Below are 21271 nucleotides of genomic sequence, written 5' to 3'. Positions count from 1 at the left end.
CTTATGGAATTGCCATAACTTTCCTGGAGGTCTATCACTACCAAGAAATGGATATTTTTGGTACCACTGAAATAATAAAGTGAGCTAGAATTTAGAAGACAAATTTCAGAGGTCTACTCACTATAAAGTGCCTATGATTGTCACGTTAAGTCTGGCACAGATAAAACTCATCTTAAAATAGAAGGCAAACTTCTTAAATAAAATGCCTTGTTTTGAGTTCTACTGAACTACTGCCTCAACTGACCAAAACTCTTAACCTGCACAGTCCAAGTGCAACTGCTCAAGGCAAAGCTAAAGATCAGTTTTAGAAATAAAAAATATATGTGTGTGTCTATATATATATATATTTATATATTTATATGCATACCCCCAGTGAGGATTCCCTTTAAAACCTGAATCTAGGTGCACAATCATTCACAGATTCAATTATTTCTATGACTGTAGTACCCAGATGGCTTCCTTTTTATCCTGGGGAATAAATACACTTAATTACCATGCAAAGCTTAGTGAAAGTGATCATGGATCATCTGATTGTAAGGACCGAAGGACATGATGAAGTGTCATTTGAATGGTAAGAGCAATCTGATTATTAGCTTCTCATTTGAGGCAGTTTTTACCTTCAGTTCAAAAAATGCTTGCAATTATTTCACCGATTAAACCCCAAATAATCTTTTCCATTGTCAGTGGAAACAGCTGGCATTTAATTAAAATAGAGTCTTTTAACTATAACTAATTGAATAAATAGTGACTACATGGTGAATTGATAAATAACTAAGTAGTGTAAAAATGAGAATTATCAAAACACTTGAGAACACAGTTCTGCTTGGAGGGCTCCAAGGAGGAAGTGCCTCATTTTCAAGAAAGGAATGACGCTTCTTTTGTTTTCGTTCAATTCTTTCCTGCCTTTCTTTCTTTTCCTAAAGAGAAAAATAGAAAACTAAACATTTATATACACATGTGAACGTTATTTTCAAATCAGGTTGCTTGCTGAAGAACAAAGAAATGTATTATAAGACATCTAAATGTCATTTCCTACTATTTGAAAGGAATAACGGCTAGAGAACATTGCTCACTTATAAGTATACCACCAACCGGTATTAATGCACCACCTGATCACTTATTTTTTAATATTAAAAGTGATAATATTTAAACAAAATTATGAAAAAATGAGAAAAGACCTATAACTGCATAACCCAAAGAGAATAATTATGAGAAGTTATTGATGACTTTCTGAGAACAGATTCTCAGAACTCAATTTACTGCAAAGGTTGACTATGTCATGATAACGGATACGTCAAAATTTTTACAAATAGTCGAAAATTAAATCTCATGTTTCTTATTATTAAGCTTGAGCACATTTTTACTTCTTTAGCCCTTTTGTGGATTTTTTTGCTCAATTATCTGGCTCATCCAACTCTACGGGTATCAATGCTGTTAATGTGTAGCAATTTGTATATTTTCATGTGATAAATATTATCCTTGCAGCAAACATTTTATCTACATTCCTTTTAGTTCTTTTTAGAAAAAAAAAAGAAATATTTCAGTCAATTGTTTGTCAAAACCTGCGTGCCCACCGATTTTTTTTATGAAAAAAAAATCACAACCAATACTTTCAAAGGTCTCTGTGTTCATTCCTTCATCACACTCCTTCCTCTCCACCCCACTGAGGTAGCCATTACTCTCAATTTGATGATAATTAGTCCAGTGCATCTCTTAATATTTATGTTATAAATGTATTAATCCCCAAACAAACCATTTTTCTTTGCATGTTTTTACAAGAGTAAAAGGTAATTGGCTACATATTTTTTCAACTTCCTTTTTTATTCATCTCAATATTTCTAAGATCCACCTATGCGAATTATAGCTCGAATTCAGTGATATCCCATAGAATAGTTATAGAATTCCAGCAGTTCAACTTACCACCATTTGTTAACCTATTTTTGTTGCTGTCGAAAACATGATGGGTTTTTTCCCTACACAAAGACAATACTATAAACATTCCTGTTTGAGTCCTTGTACTTACAAGTTAAGATTTTCTCTCCATGTATATGCCTAGGAGTGAAACTGCTGGTCTGCATATACGAGTATATTCAACTTTCCTGGGAAATGACTGATTTTTCAAAGCAGCTGTAGGAATCCACCCTCCAAACAGCCCTGCACTGACTTTTTATGTTAATGCATTAATGATTTTAAATTCCGTTTCTATTCCTGTTTTCCTTTATTATTTCTACAGCCCTTTCCAGGTACAAAAGTAAAGTATCTTATCTCCATGAGACCTGATAGTGTTTTTTTTTTTAAGATTTTATTTATTTATTCATGAGACACACAGAGAGAGAGGCAGAGACACAGGCAGAGGAAGCAGCAGCTCCTCGCAAGAAGCCCAATGTGGGAGTCGTTCCCGGGACCCCAGGATCGCGCCCTGAGCTCAGGGCAGACGCTCAACTGCTGAGCCAGCCAGGCATCCTGATAGGGTTTTATTTTCTTTCAGTTCTTCTATTGTTTGGCATTTTCTATTTAATGCTTTAGGGCTTTTGGCATTTCTATTGCTGTAGGGTAATTCTTTGTGTGATTTCATGTCCAAATGTCACTCAGATAAGCCAAATTGTTATAATTTCCTGCATCTATTAATTTGTGTTACTTTAATATATAGCTCATCCTTACATGTAACCAGTTCTGAAAAGTCCTGGGGGGGGTCTATTATTTTATGGGTATTATACCGCTTTGATTTGTGTTCATTCACTCAACTGTTGAACCCTGAGATCCTACTCTGGGTCAAGCAGTATACTGGGGGCCACGCAAAAAGTGATTCTAAAATGCAAACACATAGATTCTGTCCTTGCCCCTCAGGTCATTTTCAAAATGGGCAGTTAATAAACAACAGATGATTTCAAATTGTGAGAATTTCTATGGAACATAAAATTGTTGTGATTGTTAAGGAACAAAAACACTTTCAGTGAAAAGTGGATTCAGGGGGGATTCCTGGGTTACTCAGGGTTTGGCGCCTGCCTTTCGCCCGGGGTGCAGTCCTGGGGACCCGGGATCAAGTCCCACGTCGGGCTCCTTGCATGGAGCCTGCTTCTCCCTTTGCCTGTGTCTCTGCCTCTCTCTCTCTCTCTCTATCATGAATAAATGAATAAAATCTTAAAAAAAAAAACAACACAAGAAAAGTGGATTCAGAGAAAGTCACTTTAAAGTGAGAAAAGATGAATAAGACAAGCTCCTTGTGGTAGGCATCGAGGAGAGAACGTTTCAGTCAAGCAAACAGCATGTGCGAGGACTCGGACAAGTGGGAGAGTGTGGGATAGGGAGGCCACGACAGAGCCATGGTGAGCCACCGAGACTCCAACTGGGCAGAAGACAAGAGGGGGGACCAGAGGAGAATAAAGAGGCAGTGAGTGAGGTGCTGTGGGCGCTGCAGGCCTCGGCTGCACCTGGAACACAGGTAAGAGAAGAGAAGTCAACAAGTGATGCTGAGAAGGCAGGCTGAGAAGTGAGAGAAACCAGGGCCGTGGGGTCCCCAGGGGAGAGGACAGTGCCAGAGGGTGAAAGTGACTGAAGGCTGAGAGGTCTGGGGGTGCAGCCCAAAGCAACACACGGGATGGCTGGATGGTTTGGCAAAAGTAACTTTCAAAGACGAGGCCACAGTGTGTTGAGGGTGTAAAGGGCATGGAGAACCAAGAAGTGTAAATAAAACTTTTTTCAGAAGTTCAGCTATTAAAAAAAAAGGGGGGGGCATTGAAATGTGGAACCATCCCTGGAGGCAAATGAGGAATTACGAATTATACCTCCTGGAAAGTGATGGGAATAATCCGAGACAGAAGGATGCTGGTTCCGGGACAGTGGAATGGTAAACTGATATTTTACTGCTTGATGGGAACAGTCCTACACTTTATCTCATTTTGAAAATATTATCTACCATATTCTCACATTTTTATACCAGATAAATTTTGGAACCATTGTGCTTCCCTGCACACACTCCCTTCCAAGAAATGACTATGTGAGGATTACTAAGAGACTTAAACACTAATCTAGGAAAGCTTGAGCTGTTAGTAACACTTGCTCGTCTCATCCTGCAGCTCAGATGGTCTCTTCATTTCTCCAAGTCTCTGCTAACACTATAAAGTTTGGTGGTTTCCTCATACTGGTGATTTTTCTCGAAGAGCACCAGGATCTAGAAAGCCTTAGACAATGTTACCTGTGGGGGCAGCATTTTGGTAAATTGTGAGGGGTCTATGATTGTTTTACCAGCACATGCACGAATTAATCAGTGTCACAAACAGAATACGATAATGCAATGTTTCCATTAGCATACAGTTGTCACATAGAACAAAAGGAATGAAAAGAGGTATGAAATTCATTTTTTCTGTCTTAACATTTTGTTTCATCTTGCTACTCCTACTAAAGCACAGACGGAATCTCCTTTCAGAATCCTAACTGAGAAACAAACCCTCAAAACTGTAATTGGGCCACTGTCATTCATTTTAGTACCTTAGTGCCAGACCCTCCAGCAAGGGAGCAGAAAAGTAGCAACTAGGCTGTGTCCCAGAAACTGACTGAACAAGCCACTTTTTGTCCATTCCATTCACCATGGGGAGAGAAAGGGAAACATGAAACAAGTCTGCTTTTACTAGAAGGTGCTAAGAAAGAATAGGAGATAAGCAAGTAATTATCAACATTAATTAAGATGATCAATAAGGTTATCTCAAATAATAATTAAAATAATCTTGGTAAATGGTCCTTTTGACTGTTGTCTGTTGGGGAGTGAATTTTTTATTCATTTTCTTATTGACTGTAACTATTAATTAACCTGGGAACCAGCATGATAAAGAGAGTCTTACTGATCTTTGGCTGTAGCTTTATCCTGAAAGAATAACCCATCCAATGCTCATTACTCAAGCCAGATTTTATAAAGAAATTTTGAGATGTAACTGTACATTAAAATTGAAGTTCTTAAACTGCCATATAGGGGTATTTTTCTTTTTTTCTTTTTTTTTTTAGGAGTATTTTTCCATTCTTTCTGCAAACGAGTTGCGATAAGAAATTGGTAAGTTGGAGGACTAGATCTGTCACATATTGTGTATGGATTTTTTTATAAGTAGCATTATATTTGTCAAAGTTCTACTACATATCAAAACAAGTTATTTTCATCTTAAGCCTTTGACTGATGAGTTTTTGTTCTCCAAAGGATTGATTAGAATGAGAAAGTGACTAAATACTGTAAAAAAAAACATAATGTACTTAGTAACTTAGTACATTAGAATAGAATTTAGAAAATTCTATTCCATTTCAAAGAGTATGTGAAAATAAAACTGAAAGACACGTTCATTTAGTTGCCCTAAGTGATCTAGCACAGTTGGTATGTGTCTCCTTGATAGAAGAGTTTTAATTTTTCTTAGAAGCAAACACTATTTGAGAGTTTAATGAAGCCATCATGAAACACTACCTTCCTCATTCAAATCATCCAACTGATTTCGATCACTTATTTTCTTACTGTTTTTCTGCATGGAATTCGCATAAACCCGGCCTACAATCAACATGTAAACAAGAAGAAATTCTGTTGGTATTTTTATTACGATTGCATTAAATCTGTAAATTACTTCAGGGAGCACTGACATCTATAACATCATTATAAGATTGAGTGTTCCTATCCAAGAGCAATTTTAATCCATGTTCTCAAGTCTTCATTTGTGTCCTGCAGGAGTGTTCTAAAATTTTCTTCATGGTGGTCTTGCACATTTCTTAAGTTTATTCCTAAGTGCTTCATGTTTTTATCCTATCTTCAAATAGCCTGCTTTGTATCCTGCAGGCTTATCTAGCTACTGTTGGGTTCTAAAGTTTATGTGAAAAAGTAAACAATAACAGAAATACTTTGAAAAAAGTACTATGAGGGAAGATTATTTAAAATGGATATGAAAACATATAAAGCCCTGATAATGAAATAGTATGATACCGGAATATGTACCGTGAGATTTGAGATTGACCAACGGAACAGAAACGTCAAGAAACTCACCCTAAAATCTGAAAGTGGACCATATAACAAAGGCAGTACCTCAAACCAGCGAGTAAAAGAAAGGTTATTGGAAATGCATTTGGAAAAAATAAAGTCAGAATCATATATCCCACCATTATCAAGGTAAATTACAAGCTGATCAAATGTTAATGTTCAAGATATTAAGTCATAAAGTTATTAGAAGAAAAATGGGAGCGCTTCATTTAACCTCAAGTTACAAAGAAAGTCTTTTCAACTACACTTAAAAATCAGAACCCAAAAGACTGAAAGATTTGACACCAGTAAATAAATACAATTTTTCATGCCTTAACATACTATATATGCAAAGTTGAGAGACAACAAGCAACAGGAGAAGCCCTTGTAACTTGTACCAGTAACAGTAGGCTAACTGCTGTAGTATATAAACAAGCTTCAAAAAATCAAGAAGAAAAGGACCAACAGAAAAATGTGCAAAGTCTAAGATTAACAGTTTACAAAGAAAATTCGAAATGACCTTTACACAAATGAAAAGCTGCTCAAGCTCAGTCCCCACCAGAGAAACACAAACACAAAATACCCTGGACAGTATTTTTAACTAGCAGATTGATGTGAATTCAAAAACAGTTGGACAGGAAATCCTACTGGAAAGAAATCCTACTGGATTCTAAACCCAACAGAGCACTTGTACACGTTATGATTGCTGCGGCACGTGATGTGCTAACCACTCATAGGAATGCGCCACCTACTCGAGTAAAATACTTATTCATATGGATGCATTACTTAGTCAAAACTTGATAATCGTGCATGTTTATGATGAAATTTAAAGATAGAAAACAGTACTTTGCATAACATTAACGAAAAAAAACTATCAACCTAAGTACACTGAAACAAAAAACATAAAAAACAAAATAATGTTAAGATCGCCTTGACATTTCCTCCCAAACTTCCTACTGACTTTTTTTCACTTAAAAACACCAAAATGAAACCTTTTCCTTGAGGTCATCAGAAGGATCAAAAGACAACTTAAAGGATGGAACAACCTTCTCACCATTCAATTCAGTATTACAGTGTGTCGTGACCAGTCCCACCTAAAACAGTCTGGCAGGCCGGCAGCATGCACGTGGCAGCGTCCCATGATTTCTGACATGACGTCATTGCGAAGTCATTGCAAGACTCAGTGTTTGCTAAGTGACTGCATGTGGGGATGCGGTTAAGGAAGAGTATGGTGCCTGGATTTTTAAGTCGGAGCGCTTGAGGGTAGAGTGGAGGCCTCAAAAGAGAAGAGGAAATCAAAGACAATATGACAGACTTGGGGAGAGAAGCTTCCACAAGGCAGCTTCAGGAAAGAATGGCCAGTAGGCAAGGGGCACAGAGAACTGGAATTAGGGACAGAAAAGTCACAAATAAAGTGCATTCACAAGGCACAAGTGCATTCACAGACAACACCTACCAGGCATTTTCCATACTCATCAAGAGCTTGCTTATCTTTATCTTTTTTCTCTGCTCTTTTCAGTTCTCTTCTCTTCTCATTTATTTTCACTTTCTCGTTTTCTTTGAAGAAAGCATCCTTCCTTTCATTCCTGTGTAGGATAATATAAAACACTGGACAGTTAAAGGGGAGAATGAAGTTTCTGCAGTAATGAGATGGCAATGCATTAGTAAGTGTGAAGCATATAATCTTTTTAGGAGCCTCAAGTGCTATTCACTTGAAATCTATCAAAATAGCTCTCACTTGACCTCTTACCATTTCTCAACGGCTGTTAGGTTATCTTTCCTTTTCTCAGCAATTGTTTCCTCCTCTTTCTGCTTCTTTGCTCTTTCATATTCTCTCTCCTTTTTATTTTTCTCTCTAAGATATTCCATCTTTTTCTCTTTCCATTGTTCAAAGGCCTGAAAAAGATCATAACGATTCTCTTATTTACTGTGAAAAACGATCAAGTAAAGAGAGAAACAGCTAGACACGAACGCAGGTGTCTGATATGGTGAAATGATGACTGCGGGGACTCCAAGCCACTGAGTACCTGCAGCGCCTCCCCCTTTCTGGCAGCATTTTCTTCCTCTGTTTTCTTCTTGTTTTTTTCCTCAAGCCTTCTTTGGGCAGCTATTTTCTTTGCTTCCTTTTCTTTCATAGCCTTCCAGGCCTCAAAGGATGCTAATGCTTCTTCTCTCTTAGCAGCTCTTTTCTGTTTCAAGAAAATAAGAGACAGTGAGTCATGTGTGTATAAACAGAAGGAGACAGGTAGGTACGACACACACGTATGGATTGTGCTGAATTCCCTTCATAGTCATCATTTCGAGACATTGTTTTGCAGAGCAGGTGACTCATTTAGAATAGTTTAGACAAGCTGATTTGGAAAAATAAAAAATGTTACCGGGACTATTCATTGCATTTTAAAATATCCTTTTCTAAAACCATTTATCACATATTGATCTGCTATGAGAAAGACCTCTTTTTTGGAAGCGTACTAAAATGTTACCTAAATAAACTATAAAGGCTGAGTGCTCCTGCAAAATGCTCATAATAAAACATTCCATCACAAGAAAAGTATCAGGAAAGTTACAGGTTTATAAAGTAAGTCAGAGTAGGGTAACCCGGCCAAGCCACTTAGGAAGCCAAAATAGATCTTTGCTTTGAACCCGAGTTTTGGTGGACCTCAAATCATAAGATTGCTACAACATAAGCAGAGCCCAAATATTGAACCTGTATGTTGGTGAGCATACGGTAGGTATGTTATTACTTGACCTACCTCCATCTAACCCCACACTATCCTTTGCCTAATAATTCTGTGTAATGTTGCACCACATAAAGCCTTACAAAGAGAAGACACAATTTAGGAGTAAAGGTACAAGCTCCCTCCATGAGGTGTGAAAATCACACATGAAGGTGTTGGCACTGAGCTCACATAAGAGCTGGTCTTAAAGACACATGTAAAATTCAAGACGGAAAAGAGGAAAACCGGAGGTGGATATCTGATGACCCTTCCCATTCTTGGCTAAGTCATAAGACTGAAGTCAGCTTTTAATAGTGAAAAGTGAAGTAAGAGTTAATAGGTGGTCAGAAGCAATCACATGTTCCTAATCAGTAGTGTCAGGTCTATTCCACACACACAAAATACAAATCTCTGTGTATCTGTTTCCTTGCGAGATGATTATATTTATGTCAAACTGAAATGTATGGAGTACCAGAGAAAGGAAATCAGAAATCCATTCTTTTATATACATGTTATTTGGCCATTTAAAAACCAGTGGCTTTAGAAATGTTACTGAGAGATATTTTACTGACTTAAAAATCCAGAAAAACTTCCACTTCTATATGTCAGATTACCTGTTCATTTTGGATCCTTAAGTTCTCACTTTCAATCGTTTTAATTCTGTGCATTTCATGTAAATACACATTTTTCTTTTCTAGCCACTCCTGAGAAAATATGAAAAAAAGTATATAATGCTCAGTTTCCCAAATGAATTAGAATTCTTATTCATTTCTGAAATACTATACATTTTTAAAAAGGAAAACAAAATTTAGAAATTCCATATAAGCCAGTATCATGCTTCCTTTTTGTGATAATATTCTAATACTTAAAGTCGAGCATGAGTTAAGAAAAATATGTTATCTTTCTTAGTTTTAACAACAGACTTCAAATATTGAATATAATGGCTACATAAGTTAACATTTTTTCTCCAAAATTTGTAAGTACAATTTTCTAAAGTGTACTGTTTTGTATAACCAACTAGACCAAAAAAAGAACCTCTTTTGGAATTGTGAAGACAAATCAAGAAAGTCTTTTTCTGTGTAAGCTTAATGAAAATAGAATGCCCAGAAAAAAAGTAAAACTCTTTTTGTTCTTAACAATATACACTTTAAGAAGAAAAAGTATAAAAACATATATAGACATTAACCACATTTTTGCTTCTACTGTATTTTTATAAAGTACTGTGGTATATTCTCTTAAACAACTATGATCAGTTAAGCAAAGCTTGGAAGGAAATAATTTAGTAAAAAATACTCTGGGTTCTCAGATATTATAAAGGAAAATCTTTTTTCTTTTAATATTTTATTTATTTATTCATGAGAGACACACAGAGAGCACAGACACAGACAGAGGGAGAATCAGGCTTCCTGTGGGGAGCCTGATGTGCGACTCGATCCCAGGACCCCGACATCATGACCTGAGCCAAAGGCAGATGCTCAACCGCTGAACCACCCAGGCATCCCTATAAAGGAAAATCTTTTGCAATAGGGGAAATATTAAACCACGGTGTCTGATAGGGTCATTTTATTCCCTGGTGAACGGGTAACCTTGTTACGCAATCAGTTCATTTTTTGTTACATGTTTTCCTTTTACCTGATAAACAGCCGCCCTTATGCTATCTGCTCTTTCAGGTTCTATGTTCTGTTTCTGTGAGGGCTTTTGGTCCAGGACTTTCAAAGTCCCTAAGTAGTGAGGAGAGGTAGTTGTCGATGGAGGTCTCCGTACAGAACTAGATTTCTTTAAAAACTCAGGGGTCATTAATCTGAAAAAATCCAAATAAATCAAAATAAAATATTACAGTTGCACTTGGTAGAAGAAAAATTCATCAGAAAATTCATTAGAATATACAACTACTATATTTGAAATTACATTGTAAATTAATAAATTACAAGTACTTTGAAAAGGATGATAAAAAAAGGAAAATGATGATAGTCTTTTCTTAGTGTACTAAGAGTTTCAAACTGCTATTTCTAGATACTTGTAATTAGAATATTTTTAAGAAAAATGGACTATATCTAAAAGTTATATGGAAAAAATAATATTAATAAAGAAGATTTTAATCTCTTCTATGTATCACCTTATTAGAAAAATTACTCTAACTATAATAGTCTTATCAGGAGTTGGCAGGAAAATATTGCCCATGGTCCAGTTTTGTACAGTTTGATTATTTCGTGAGTTTATTGCACCACAGAGATTTCCCTGCCACAACAGCAGGACTGAGTAGTTACAACAGGGACTGCCTGGCCTACAAAGTCTAACACATGTACTAACTGGCAATTTACAGTTAAAGTTTGCTGGCTCTTGTTTTATTTGATTAATGATAATTTAAAAGAGAAGGTTTGATTAGCATTTATGAGGGAGACATTCATTATCATCAGTGTGAATGAAGCAATTTAGAGTCCAATCTTTTTATTTTAATTTAAGATTTTATTTATTTATTCATGAGAGAGAGAGGCAGAGACACAGGCAGAGAGAAACAGGCTCCATGCAGGGAGCCCAATGCAACACTTGATCCCAGGATCCCAAGATCACGCCCTGAGCTCAAGGCAGATGCCCAACCATTGAGCCACCCCGGTGGCCCATGTCTTATCATTTTAATAAATCAACTTAGTCCATATAATCTCAAGGTTTTAAGTAAAATTTTCATGTGTTAGACAAAGATACCTAATAGAGAAGTGTAATGATGCTGGACATTGGCTTCATTACTGTATATCATCTTTGGAAAAACAGCAAAGAAATGCTATCCCATTAGGAATGTACAGTACGGGGAACCCCTAATCAACTCCTTTACATAAAAGAATATGATCAGCTGAGGCGTTTTATCATGAAGTGACTACTTCATTCATTTCATGAGATGGGAGTTTAATCAAAATCAAATAATACAAATGAAATTCACTTTATGTCTAAGTTAAAACTAGCTTTGTTGAACGTAAACTCATAAATGAGGGATACCGAAAGTTTATTACCTGCCAGAGGCACTGGACACTCTATTATTTGTTGACTTTTTATTCTTCATATTTCTATCTTCAATTGTTTTCTGTAAAATAGAATATATCATAGATGGGTTATTCACCATAAGTATCACAGTTAGGCTTAGGGCCAAACTGCCAGGAAATCAATGTTTCTAAAGCATCTACCATGCATCGAGTACAGTGGTCGCTGAAAGCAAATAAGGATACTACAGTTTAGAGAGGGTTGAGGGACATGACACACCAAACCGATGTGAGTCATGAAGGAGATAAACCAGGGTGAGGGGTTACGATAATGACAGTGATCAGGGAAGGCTTCCCTGAGGTCTTGACAGCCGCGCTAAGACAAATGAGGGGAAGAAAGGAGCCCCGGGAAGGAAGGTCTATGGAAAGAAAGCAGCAGCGAATGCTAAGAGCCTGATAGTTTTGAGAAACAGAAAAAGGTGAACGATGCTGAAGCACAGTGAATAGCAGTGAGAATGGACAAATAAGTGGTCAGAGAAGCAATCACGTGAGGTCATGAGGAACTGGGGTGGAGTCTGCATTTTATTCTTCTGAGGCCAATCCAACCAAGAGACCTTAGCAGGGGAATGATGTAATTCAGACTTGAAGAAGATCCCTCCGGAGGGAATAAAGACAAAGCCAAGGACTCAAAACAGATGTGATGATCTCACCTGCTATACAGAGATTGCCTGTTGTTCTTAGAACTGCATCTATTAGACACTATCAGACATTTCTAGGATCCTGTCTGTACATTCCAGAATACCCTTCTTTTTAAGGAGTAACTTCTCTACTTTACAAAGACAGGTGTTAGTTAGCACTGAAGTGACAGCACAGATGTAAGCACTTTGCTAACTTATCATGAGTGACTTTTCCTAAGGAAAGTGGTTATGAACAATATAACGGGAACGTGTTTTCATGAACCTTCTCCATAAATTGTAATACAAAGTGCAAATATTCTGTATTATATTGTCCTATTCAACCACAAGTATTCAAGTAGCACTGTTATCTTCCCCGACAGTAAGTACACATGGCCATCAGCTAACTAGAGCTATAAGGAATAAAAACTACATTCAGGAGACATAAAGACTAAAAATGTTATAGCATACATTTAAAAAATATAGTATTCTGGTACAACATAGCATAGTGACAAGGAATCCTATACACCATAAATCTGGTTCTCAAGGTAATAATGATGATGTCTCTGAAAATGATCTTGTCCATCCATTTAAACAAGCAAGATGTTGATAAACATTTCTTAAAGCTCTTCCTTAAAATTGTAAACTGTTTAAAAATGATATCTAAAGGAGTAATTTTCACTAATTCAAAATCTCAGAAATTGTTCCAGATAGCTGCATTTTTATAAAATGAAGACCTATAGAAGCCTACCTACTTATAAGTTTGTATTTCTGAGATGTTTAAGAGTATATTATGATCATATACCTTTGATAAACCTTTGATTTTTAATGAAATATTGACTTTTATTATATTCACTGCAAACCTTTGCCAAAGTAAAATTCTACTGACTCGATGTCTACCTGACAACATACCATTACCAAAAGAGTTTTCCACAGACAGTTCAGAAGTACACAATGTGGCGGATCAAATATTTAAAAGCTCTACTTTGAATTTTAGGTTGTAGTACAAATGTATAATTTCATATAAATACCTTTGAAGACTCAGTTGTGTCAGTAGATATTAAGATACTCTGAGATTTACATAGTGGGTCAACTGTTAAGTCATTCATAATCAGTTCAGCTTTCTCCTTTTCTTCTTCAAGGTCATCAGTAATCACTTGACTTTCCTGGGATTTCTCGATTGGCGTAGTAACAAAGTCTATCAAAAATGAATTCTCTTCATTTTCATTTGATTTCAAGGAATTGTGGTTTTCAGTGAGTTCTTCATTCTGATCTATTTTGAGACAGAATCACAAAACTAAAACTCCCTTCTTTTTTTTTTTAATTTTATTTATTTATTCATGAAAGACACAGAAAGAGAGGCAGAGACATAGGCAGAGGGAGAAGCAGGCTCCATGCAGGGAGCCTGATGCAGGACTCGTTCCCATGACCTCGGGATCATGACCTGAGCCAAGGCAGACGCTCAAACACTGAGCCACCTAGGTACCCTAAAACTCCCTTCTGAACTAGTAAGGTGGATAACAGAATCATTTGCTTTCTACTGAATGAGGATTGTTTGTAATCTCTTTGTCTTGCAGAATAAAATACAAGGAGAGCAATTATATTCATCTTGAATAAACTTTTCTCCAAAGTGATCTATGAAAGAGAAAATTGCTACTCAATCTACCAAAACATTTGACATACCTAATACTTGGGGAAAAAAACATCATATTGTAAATGCAATAGAATAACTACCCTAAACCAAAGACACACCAGAAGCTCCAAGTAAGTAGGATAGCAATATCTATTCTATTCAAAGCCAGTATTTCTTAGCTGAAACAAGAGGCTGTGTAAGCAGGAGTCATACATCTCCGTTACTATAAGTACAAGTGGTACAGTTGTAAAATTGTATAGGTGCAGGAGAACCAAGAATTCATGTAATTTAAGAAGACTCATCACACAGAATAAATCCATCCTATAGACCGTGCTATTCCTGCTAAGATGCAGTGTTGCCTCTGATATACCATAGGCGCACTAAAGGCAGGCCTATTACTCATCCTTTCTGTGCTCCAAGGGACAGTCTCAAGCTCCGGCATGAGACGATTCAGTTTTGCTATTACAGAACTATTTCCATTATTCTGTCTACCCCACTTTGGAATTTTCAGCAGAAAGAAATCAATGATCACCAACTTCAGTTCCATTGGGAGCCACCTACTGGCTAACCTTGTATCTTTACTGTCAAAGATTTTAATTCTGCTCATTTCATTACAGCCATTTTTGAAACCCATTTTGAAGTAAGCAGGATTTAAAATAATTTTGTAATAAGAGTTTCATCTTCATTTGGAGAGCACTCATGACTCCAAGTATCATTAATAGATTCTTTAGAGCTGCTGATCAATGTATTCAGTAAAAAGAACAAGGACTTTGGAGCCAAAGATTCAAATTATGGCTCTGTCACTGACCTTGGGTATGTTTCCCAATTATCTTTGCACTTCAGTTTTTCTCATCTGTAAAATGACAAAAATTATCCTACACAGTAAGCACTTAATAAATGTCATGTATCTCGGTCCTTAAAAACACCCATGCCTTTTAGATCTCATTAAGCTATAAGTCACAGGGCTAAGGAAAGAAAGAAGTTGACAACTCACACCTCACACTTATACCATGCTTACTATGACACTGTTCTCAGTGCTTTACATGTATCATTAATTCATTTAATTCTCACAGCCACTGCTTGGGGTAGGTTGCTCTTAGGATCCCCATTTTAAAGAGTATACAGGGCCAGAGAGATTAGCTACTTTGCTCTTAGAACTGTGTCTAGTTCTGCATCTAAAAACCACATGGCTAGTAAATAGCAAAGCTGGGACTAAAACTGAAGCAAAAGCAAACAAGTGCCATTCCTATAACTATGTAGTCTTTCTTTTACAAATAAGATTCTAAGTAATACAGAGTTCACACATAAACTAAGATGTAATAATTTGATAGAATCACCTTCTACGGATGCTTTTCCCCCAGATTCTGGTGAAAAGGAATCTCCAAGATTTTCTTTAAGGGATGATGATGATAGACTTGTTAACCATGGATCCTGTTTAAAAAAAAAAAAAAAAAAAGTATTTACTATGTAAGTTTAGTTCTCAAGATTTGTGGCAGGGCAATAGATAGCATTATTAAGACTGTTTTAAAACTCTGAAATCATCATTATTACAAGTTTGCTACTGAAACACCAAAGCATTAAGCCTATGGAAGCTAACATGCTTTATTTTCAAGCCTTGATGTCTTGGATCATTAAAAGGGTCACTAAAGAGCTATTCTAGTACTTTCACCGGCATCTCAATATTTGTTTTCAGTCATTTTTCCAAACTCTTGCTCTCAAATCAAATATCATAAATATTTGATACAAAAATTTGGCATCTTTTTCTCTAATTCTTATTTCTAAGAAAGCATAAAGGAGACAATAGGCAAAAACCCTTGGTGTCAAATATTACTAATTGTCCAAAAGAAAGCAAGTTTCTTTTTTTTTTTATAAAAACTAAGTAGACAGCTACTACCAAATATTTAGAGAAAAAGCATCAATGTCATGTACTTGATTTCCCGTCGAATTCTGAAAATTATATCAGAAACAAAATAATGGTATGTGTGTGTTTGAACTAACCATCTTTTTAGCGAATAGTAATCTAGCATAAAGTTGATAGCATCATAATGTAAGAAGCTTGATTTTGTTGTATAATAATAAATTCTATTTTTTGTTTACACAATATTTTATGGCACAAAGACAGTTATTTGTCCAAAGCAATAAATAGAAACCGTCTAAGAAGCGGGCAGAAGGGCGGGAACATAGGAATGTACCTTGAGAGGGAAAGCTTTGCAGATGAGACGGGCAAGTTAGTAGCTTTTTATCCCAGTGCATTCACTCATCTGTGCAGCTCAAGTGGTAGAGAGTTGCAGCCTTACTAGACTAGTTTAAGGGAACGGAGGACAGAATTTAGGACTAAAAGATCAGCCAGTAAGTTTGAGGAAGAACTCCCAAAATTTGCATATAAAATTCACCCCAAGCCCTTTGCTCATCTGTGCATGGCATGGAGAAGACTTCAGAGAAGATCCTGTAAAACTATAGTAGTTAGAAGTTGAAAGAAGTAAACAAAGATTTCCGCTGACATCCATGGCAAGAGACACAGAGTTGGCAATTAGAGTCCAGCCACAATATCTATATGCTAAAGCATGTATTCAGAGGAATATAACAGAATCTAGAATCTCTATAACATATTATTCATAATATCTTGTATTCAAACAAAAGGTTACTAAATAGATGAAGAACTAGAAAGTGGTGATGCATACTCTTGAAAACAAACAAACAAAAAACCCGTAAAAATAGTCCTTAGGAACCAACCCAGAGATGACCCAGATGTTGTAATTAGCAAACAAGGATTTTATTTTATTTTATTTTTATTTTTATTTTTATTTATTTATGATAGTCACACATTGAGAGAGAGAGAGAGAGGCGGAGAGATAGGCAGAGGGAGAAGCAGGCTCCATGCACCAGGAGCCCGATGTGGGATTCGATCCTGGGTCTCCGGGATGGCGCCCTGGGCCAAAGGCAGGCGCCAAACCGCTGTGCCAGCCCAGGGATCCCCAAACAAGGATTTTAAAGTAGGTATTGTAAATATGTTCAAGGACTTAGAGAAAATGCATGCATGGAGGTTGATATAGATGGGGATCTTAGAGATACGGAAAACACAAAAAATACCAATGGACATTATAGAGTTGGAAAATACAATATTGAAATAAGAAATTTGCTGGATGGGCAACAGCAGATCAGAGATGGCCGAAACGGGAACAGTGACAGAGCAATACAAATTGTTCAGTTTGAAAAACAAAGGCAATAAAGACTAAAGGGACACAAACAGAATTTTAGAGATTGGATGAGACATATTAAGGATTTCATCACTAAAAGGAGAGAAAAGAAAACTAGGGCAGGAAAAAATATTTTAAGACTTCCCATTTTCATAGAAAGTACCTGTTTATAGATCCTGAAGGCTCAATGAAACCCAAGCAGAATAAATATTTTTTAAAAGCCTCACACCTAGTTACTCTGTAGTCAAATTGTTAGAATACAAATTTTTTAAAAAGTCTTGAAGAAATTCCTGAAGATAGCCAGAGGGGAAAACAAAACAAAACAAAACAAACAAACAAACAAAAAAAAACAAGACATATATAGAAAGACAACAAAATGAATTCTTGCTGATTTGTCACCTGAAATAATACAGGTCGGGAACAGCGGCAACTCATAAAGGGCTGGGAGGGGGTGAGAAGGGACATGTCAGCCCAGAGCATACATTCAGCTAAGCCATCCTTCAAAAGTGAAGATGAAATAAATATTTTTTAGATAAGTAAGACTACAGAACCCATCGCTGGTAAACTTGCATTACAAAAAATGCAAAAATAAGTTCCTTAAATTGAAGGGAAACAATACCAGAAGGTAATCTGGACCTATCGGAAGGAATAAAGATCCTCAGAAATGGAATATATATTTAAGAGAACTGTAAATATTTATTCTTTTCTTCTTTTATTTCTTTAAAAATTGAAGACAAAAATTTTTCTTTAAAGAAAAATTGTAATACTGAATTGTGGGAATTATATCATTTGTAAATGTAGTGTGTATGATAACAAAAGCAGGATGGACGAGGGAATACGTGGAACTACACCGTTACAAGGTTTCTAAAATAATTATGAAATAGTGCAGTATTGGTCCTAAGTAGACTGATCACTTATAGCTGCATCTCATAATCCACGGAGCTACTACTAAAAATATAACACAAATAAGTACACCTAAGAAGGCAACAGAGGAAATCAAAATTGGAAACTAAAACCTATGTTATTAACTCTCACAAAAGAAAAAAAAAGGCAGAGAAAGCATTATAGAGGAAGAATAACAAATCTGCTTTAAAAAAAATAAGTAAATAGAAAACACAGCAACAAACTGGTCCTAAGTTAAAAATAATCGCACTAAGCACTCAGAAACAGACTACAGCTAAAAAGCAAACTGTCAGACTTGATTAAAAAAAAAAAAAAAGTGGGGCAGCCCGGGTGGCTCAGTGGTTTAGCACCTGCCTTCAGCCCAGGGTGTGATCCTGGAGACCCTGTATGGAGCCTGCTTCTCCCTGTCTGTGTCTGTGTCTGTCTCTCTGCCTCGCTCTCTCTCTCCCCCCCCCCCCTGCTCGGTGTCTCTCAATAATAAATAAATAAAATCTTTTTTTTAAAAAAAAAAAGGTGACGCCAGTTATAAAAGTTATTATACAGGGGATCCCTGGGTGGCTCAGCGGTTTAGCACCTGCCTTTGGCCCAGGGCGCGATCCTGGAGACCCGGGATCGGGTCCCACATCGGGCTCCCTGCATGTAGCCTGCTTCTCCCTCTGCCTGTGTCTCTGCCTCTCTCTCTCTCTCTCTCTCTCTTTCTCTGTGACTATCATAAATAAATTAAAAACATATATATTAAAAAAAGTTATTATACAAATTATATAAAAAAGAAAAAGTCACAAATAGTTTGAAGAGAATGATAGGAAAAGATAAACTATGCAAACATCAGTGATAAGAAAGCTGAGATATCAGACAAAGCAAACTACAAGATAAGGAGAATTACGAATAATAGATACATTTCATAACGTAAATAGGGGTGAGACACAGTAATAATAAATCTGTATGTGTCTGAAACAGTCATAAGCTACTGACAGAACTAAAGGAAAGTAGAGACACATTCAGAAACATTACTGGAGATTCTAATACCCCTTACCCCTTAGTTGGCACTTGAGTAAGCAAATTAAACCCAAAGAAAGTAATAATAATAATAATTAATAAAAATCAGTGAAATTTGAAACGACAGAGAAAGTTAACAAAGTCAAAGTTGGTTCTTAGAAAAGTTGAATAAAACTGCATAATGTCTATCAAAATTTAACAAGACAGAAAACATAAACTATGTATTAGAAATAAAAGATGGAATGTTATGATAACTCCATCATCATCAAAAGGATGAAGGAATACCACAACCTCATGTTTATAAATTCAAAATCTCAGCTGAAATGGACAAATTTCTTAATAGAAATAAATTACCAGATTGATAAAATAGAAAATCTGAATACCAACATATCTATCAAAAATATAGTTCACCGTCAAATATCACTCCACGATGAAAATTCCAGGCCCAGATGATTTCACCAGTGAATTCTCTCAATTAAGGGGGAAAAAAAATGATAGCCAACTTTTGGTTTCATATGAAACAAACTTTTAGAAAATAATGTTGGAGGAGACACTCCCCTACTCATATGATACCCAAGCCTGATACTAACATCATAAGGAAAAAAATACAAATAGTCTCTATAATATGGATGTAGAAGTCTTAACAAAATATTAACAATAAAATATTCTACTATAATCTCCTTCCTTCTCTCTCTCTCTCTCTCTCTCTCTCTCTCACACACACACACACACACACACACACACACACACACAAAGGAAAAGTGGGAGCTGAGGATGGTGAGAAAGCAAATGTCACCCTTTCAAGATGTAGCCGTGACATCTGCAGGAAGGTTAAGGCAGTAGGAGAGGCGTGGTATCAAGTGAGAGTGCACACAAAGTTAAAGAGGCTTGAGCATAGCTAAATCTGCATGGAAACAGACCCTGCCAGTCTTTGACTTTTCCAGTGAAGAGCCAAAGGTAATAGATATAGGAGAGAGAAGAGTTGAACAAAAAAATAGATGGGAAATCCCTGAGCAGGTGGGTTTAAAAAAGATTCAGAGCACAGTCAGGAAGATTTTTATAATGAGAAATATGGAACACTTATTAGATTACTAAAAATAAAAGTATCCAAGTTTTATATTATGGGCTATGTTATAATCAGTAAGGGGAATGTACTCTCAAGATCAACCAGCTATATGGAAAAACTTCATGACCTAATGCTAAGAGATGAGGAAAAAGCATGATACAAACATTATGTTAAGATGACAAATATAAAATCAGGTATAGAAAGACAGCCTAAAAGGGAAAAAGAATGATAAACATAGTTATTACTAGATGGTAGGATTATGGGTTGATACCATATTTGATTAAATTTTGTCATAATATGATGTTACTTTAAAAACTTTAGGAATACTTTTGTTCCCCCTTAAATCAAAGGATACAGAAATGCTAGCAAAGAGCATTCAAAGTTCGTATCAGCACTGAATTCAATAGTGTTCCCTCAAAATTCATGTCTATCCGGAACCTCAGAATGTGATCTTATTTGAAAATAAAGTATTTGCAAATGGCATTACTTAAGATGAGAACATACTGGAATAGGTAGGCCCTAAATCCAATGACTGGTGTCTTTTTTATAGAAAAGAGAGGGACACATTGAGATGCAGGGAAGAAGAAAATGCCACATGATGAGGCAAAGGACGGTAGTGACGCAGCTAAAGCCAAGGACCGCCAAGGATTTCTGGCAACAGCCAGCAGCTGGAAGAAGCAAGGAATGATTCTTCCCTAGAGCCTTTGGAGGGAACATGGTGCTGCCCATAACTTGATTTTGGACTTCTGGCCTCCAGAACTCAGAGAATAAATTTCTGTTTTAAGTCATCCAGTTTGTGGCAGTTTGTTATAGCAGCTACAGCAAAACTAACACAAAATCCATCTGACAAGATAATTTTACTAAATAAAAAATAACCAGGTTTGATGAGACCCCCTTCTCTTGATTTCCAGAACAAATTAGAAAATGGCACATTGTGGTCAGATAGACTTGTATAAAATTTTCAGCTTTACTGGCAAAGGTAACTACAAAACCAGATCTGAATCTGTAGCCTACTGCGCTCATATTTCCCGTTGGAAGTGGAAGTGTTTATTCATTTACTCGTAACAGGAAGAAGCTGCCCCCAGTTCCTTTTCATGCCACTTCCCAGGGACCAGATCCTGGGAAGAGTG

The 21271-nt window shown here is 36.4% G+C and overlaps 1 protein-coding gene across 1 annotated transcript in view; it reads right to left on the bottom strand.

The window, feature by feature from the left end:
* Positions 1–583: 583 nt before the first annotated feature.
* Positions 584–21271, bottom strand: part of MAP9 (microtubule associated protein 9) — a 31268-nt gene continuing 10580 nt past the window's right edge. The window contains exons 6-14 of the mRNA XM_055336672.1: positions 15317–15410; positions 13378–13619; positions 11706–11776; positions 10333–10501; positions 9315–9404; positions 8011–8172; positions 7734–7879; positions 7440–7569; positions 584–917 (exon numbers count right to left, since the gene is read on the bottom strand). Of these exons, the coding sequence (XP_055192647.1) occupies positions 720–917; positions 7440–7569; positions 7734–7879; positions 8011–8172; positions 9315–9404; positions 10333–10501; positions 11706–11776; positions 13378–13619; positions 15317–15410 (1302 nt within the window). The 3' untranslated portion in view covers positions 584–719. The remainder of the gene's footprint in view (positions 918–7439; positions 7570–7733; positions 7880–8010; positions 8173–9314; positions 9405–10332; positions 10502–11705; positions 11777–13377; positions 13620–15316; positions 15411–21271) is intronic.

This window comes from Nyctereutes procyonoides, unplaced genomic scaffold (assembly GCF_905146905.1).
Source record: "Nyctereutes procyonoides isolate TBG_1078 unplaced genomic scaffold, NYPRO_anot_genome, whole genome shotgun sequence".
NCBI lineage: Eukaryota > Metazoa > Chordata > Mammalia > Carnivora > Canidae > Nyctereutes > Nyctereutes procyonoides.
This window is presented reverse-complemented; position numbering and strand designations above follow the sequence as displayed.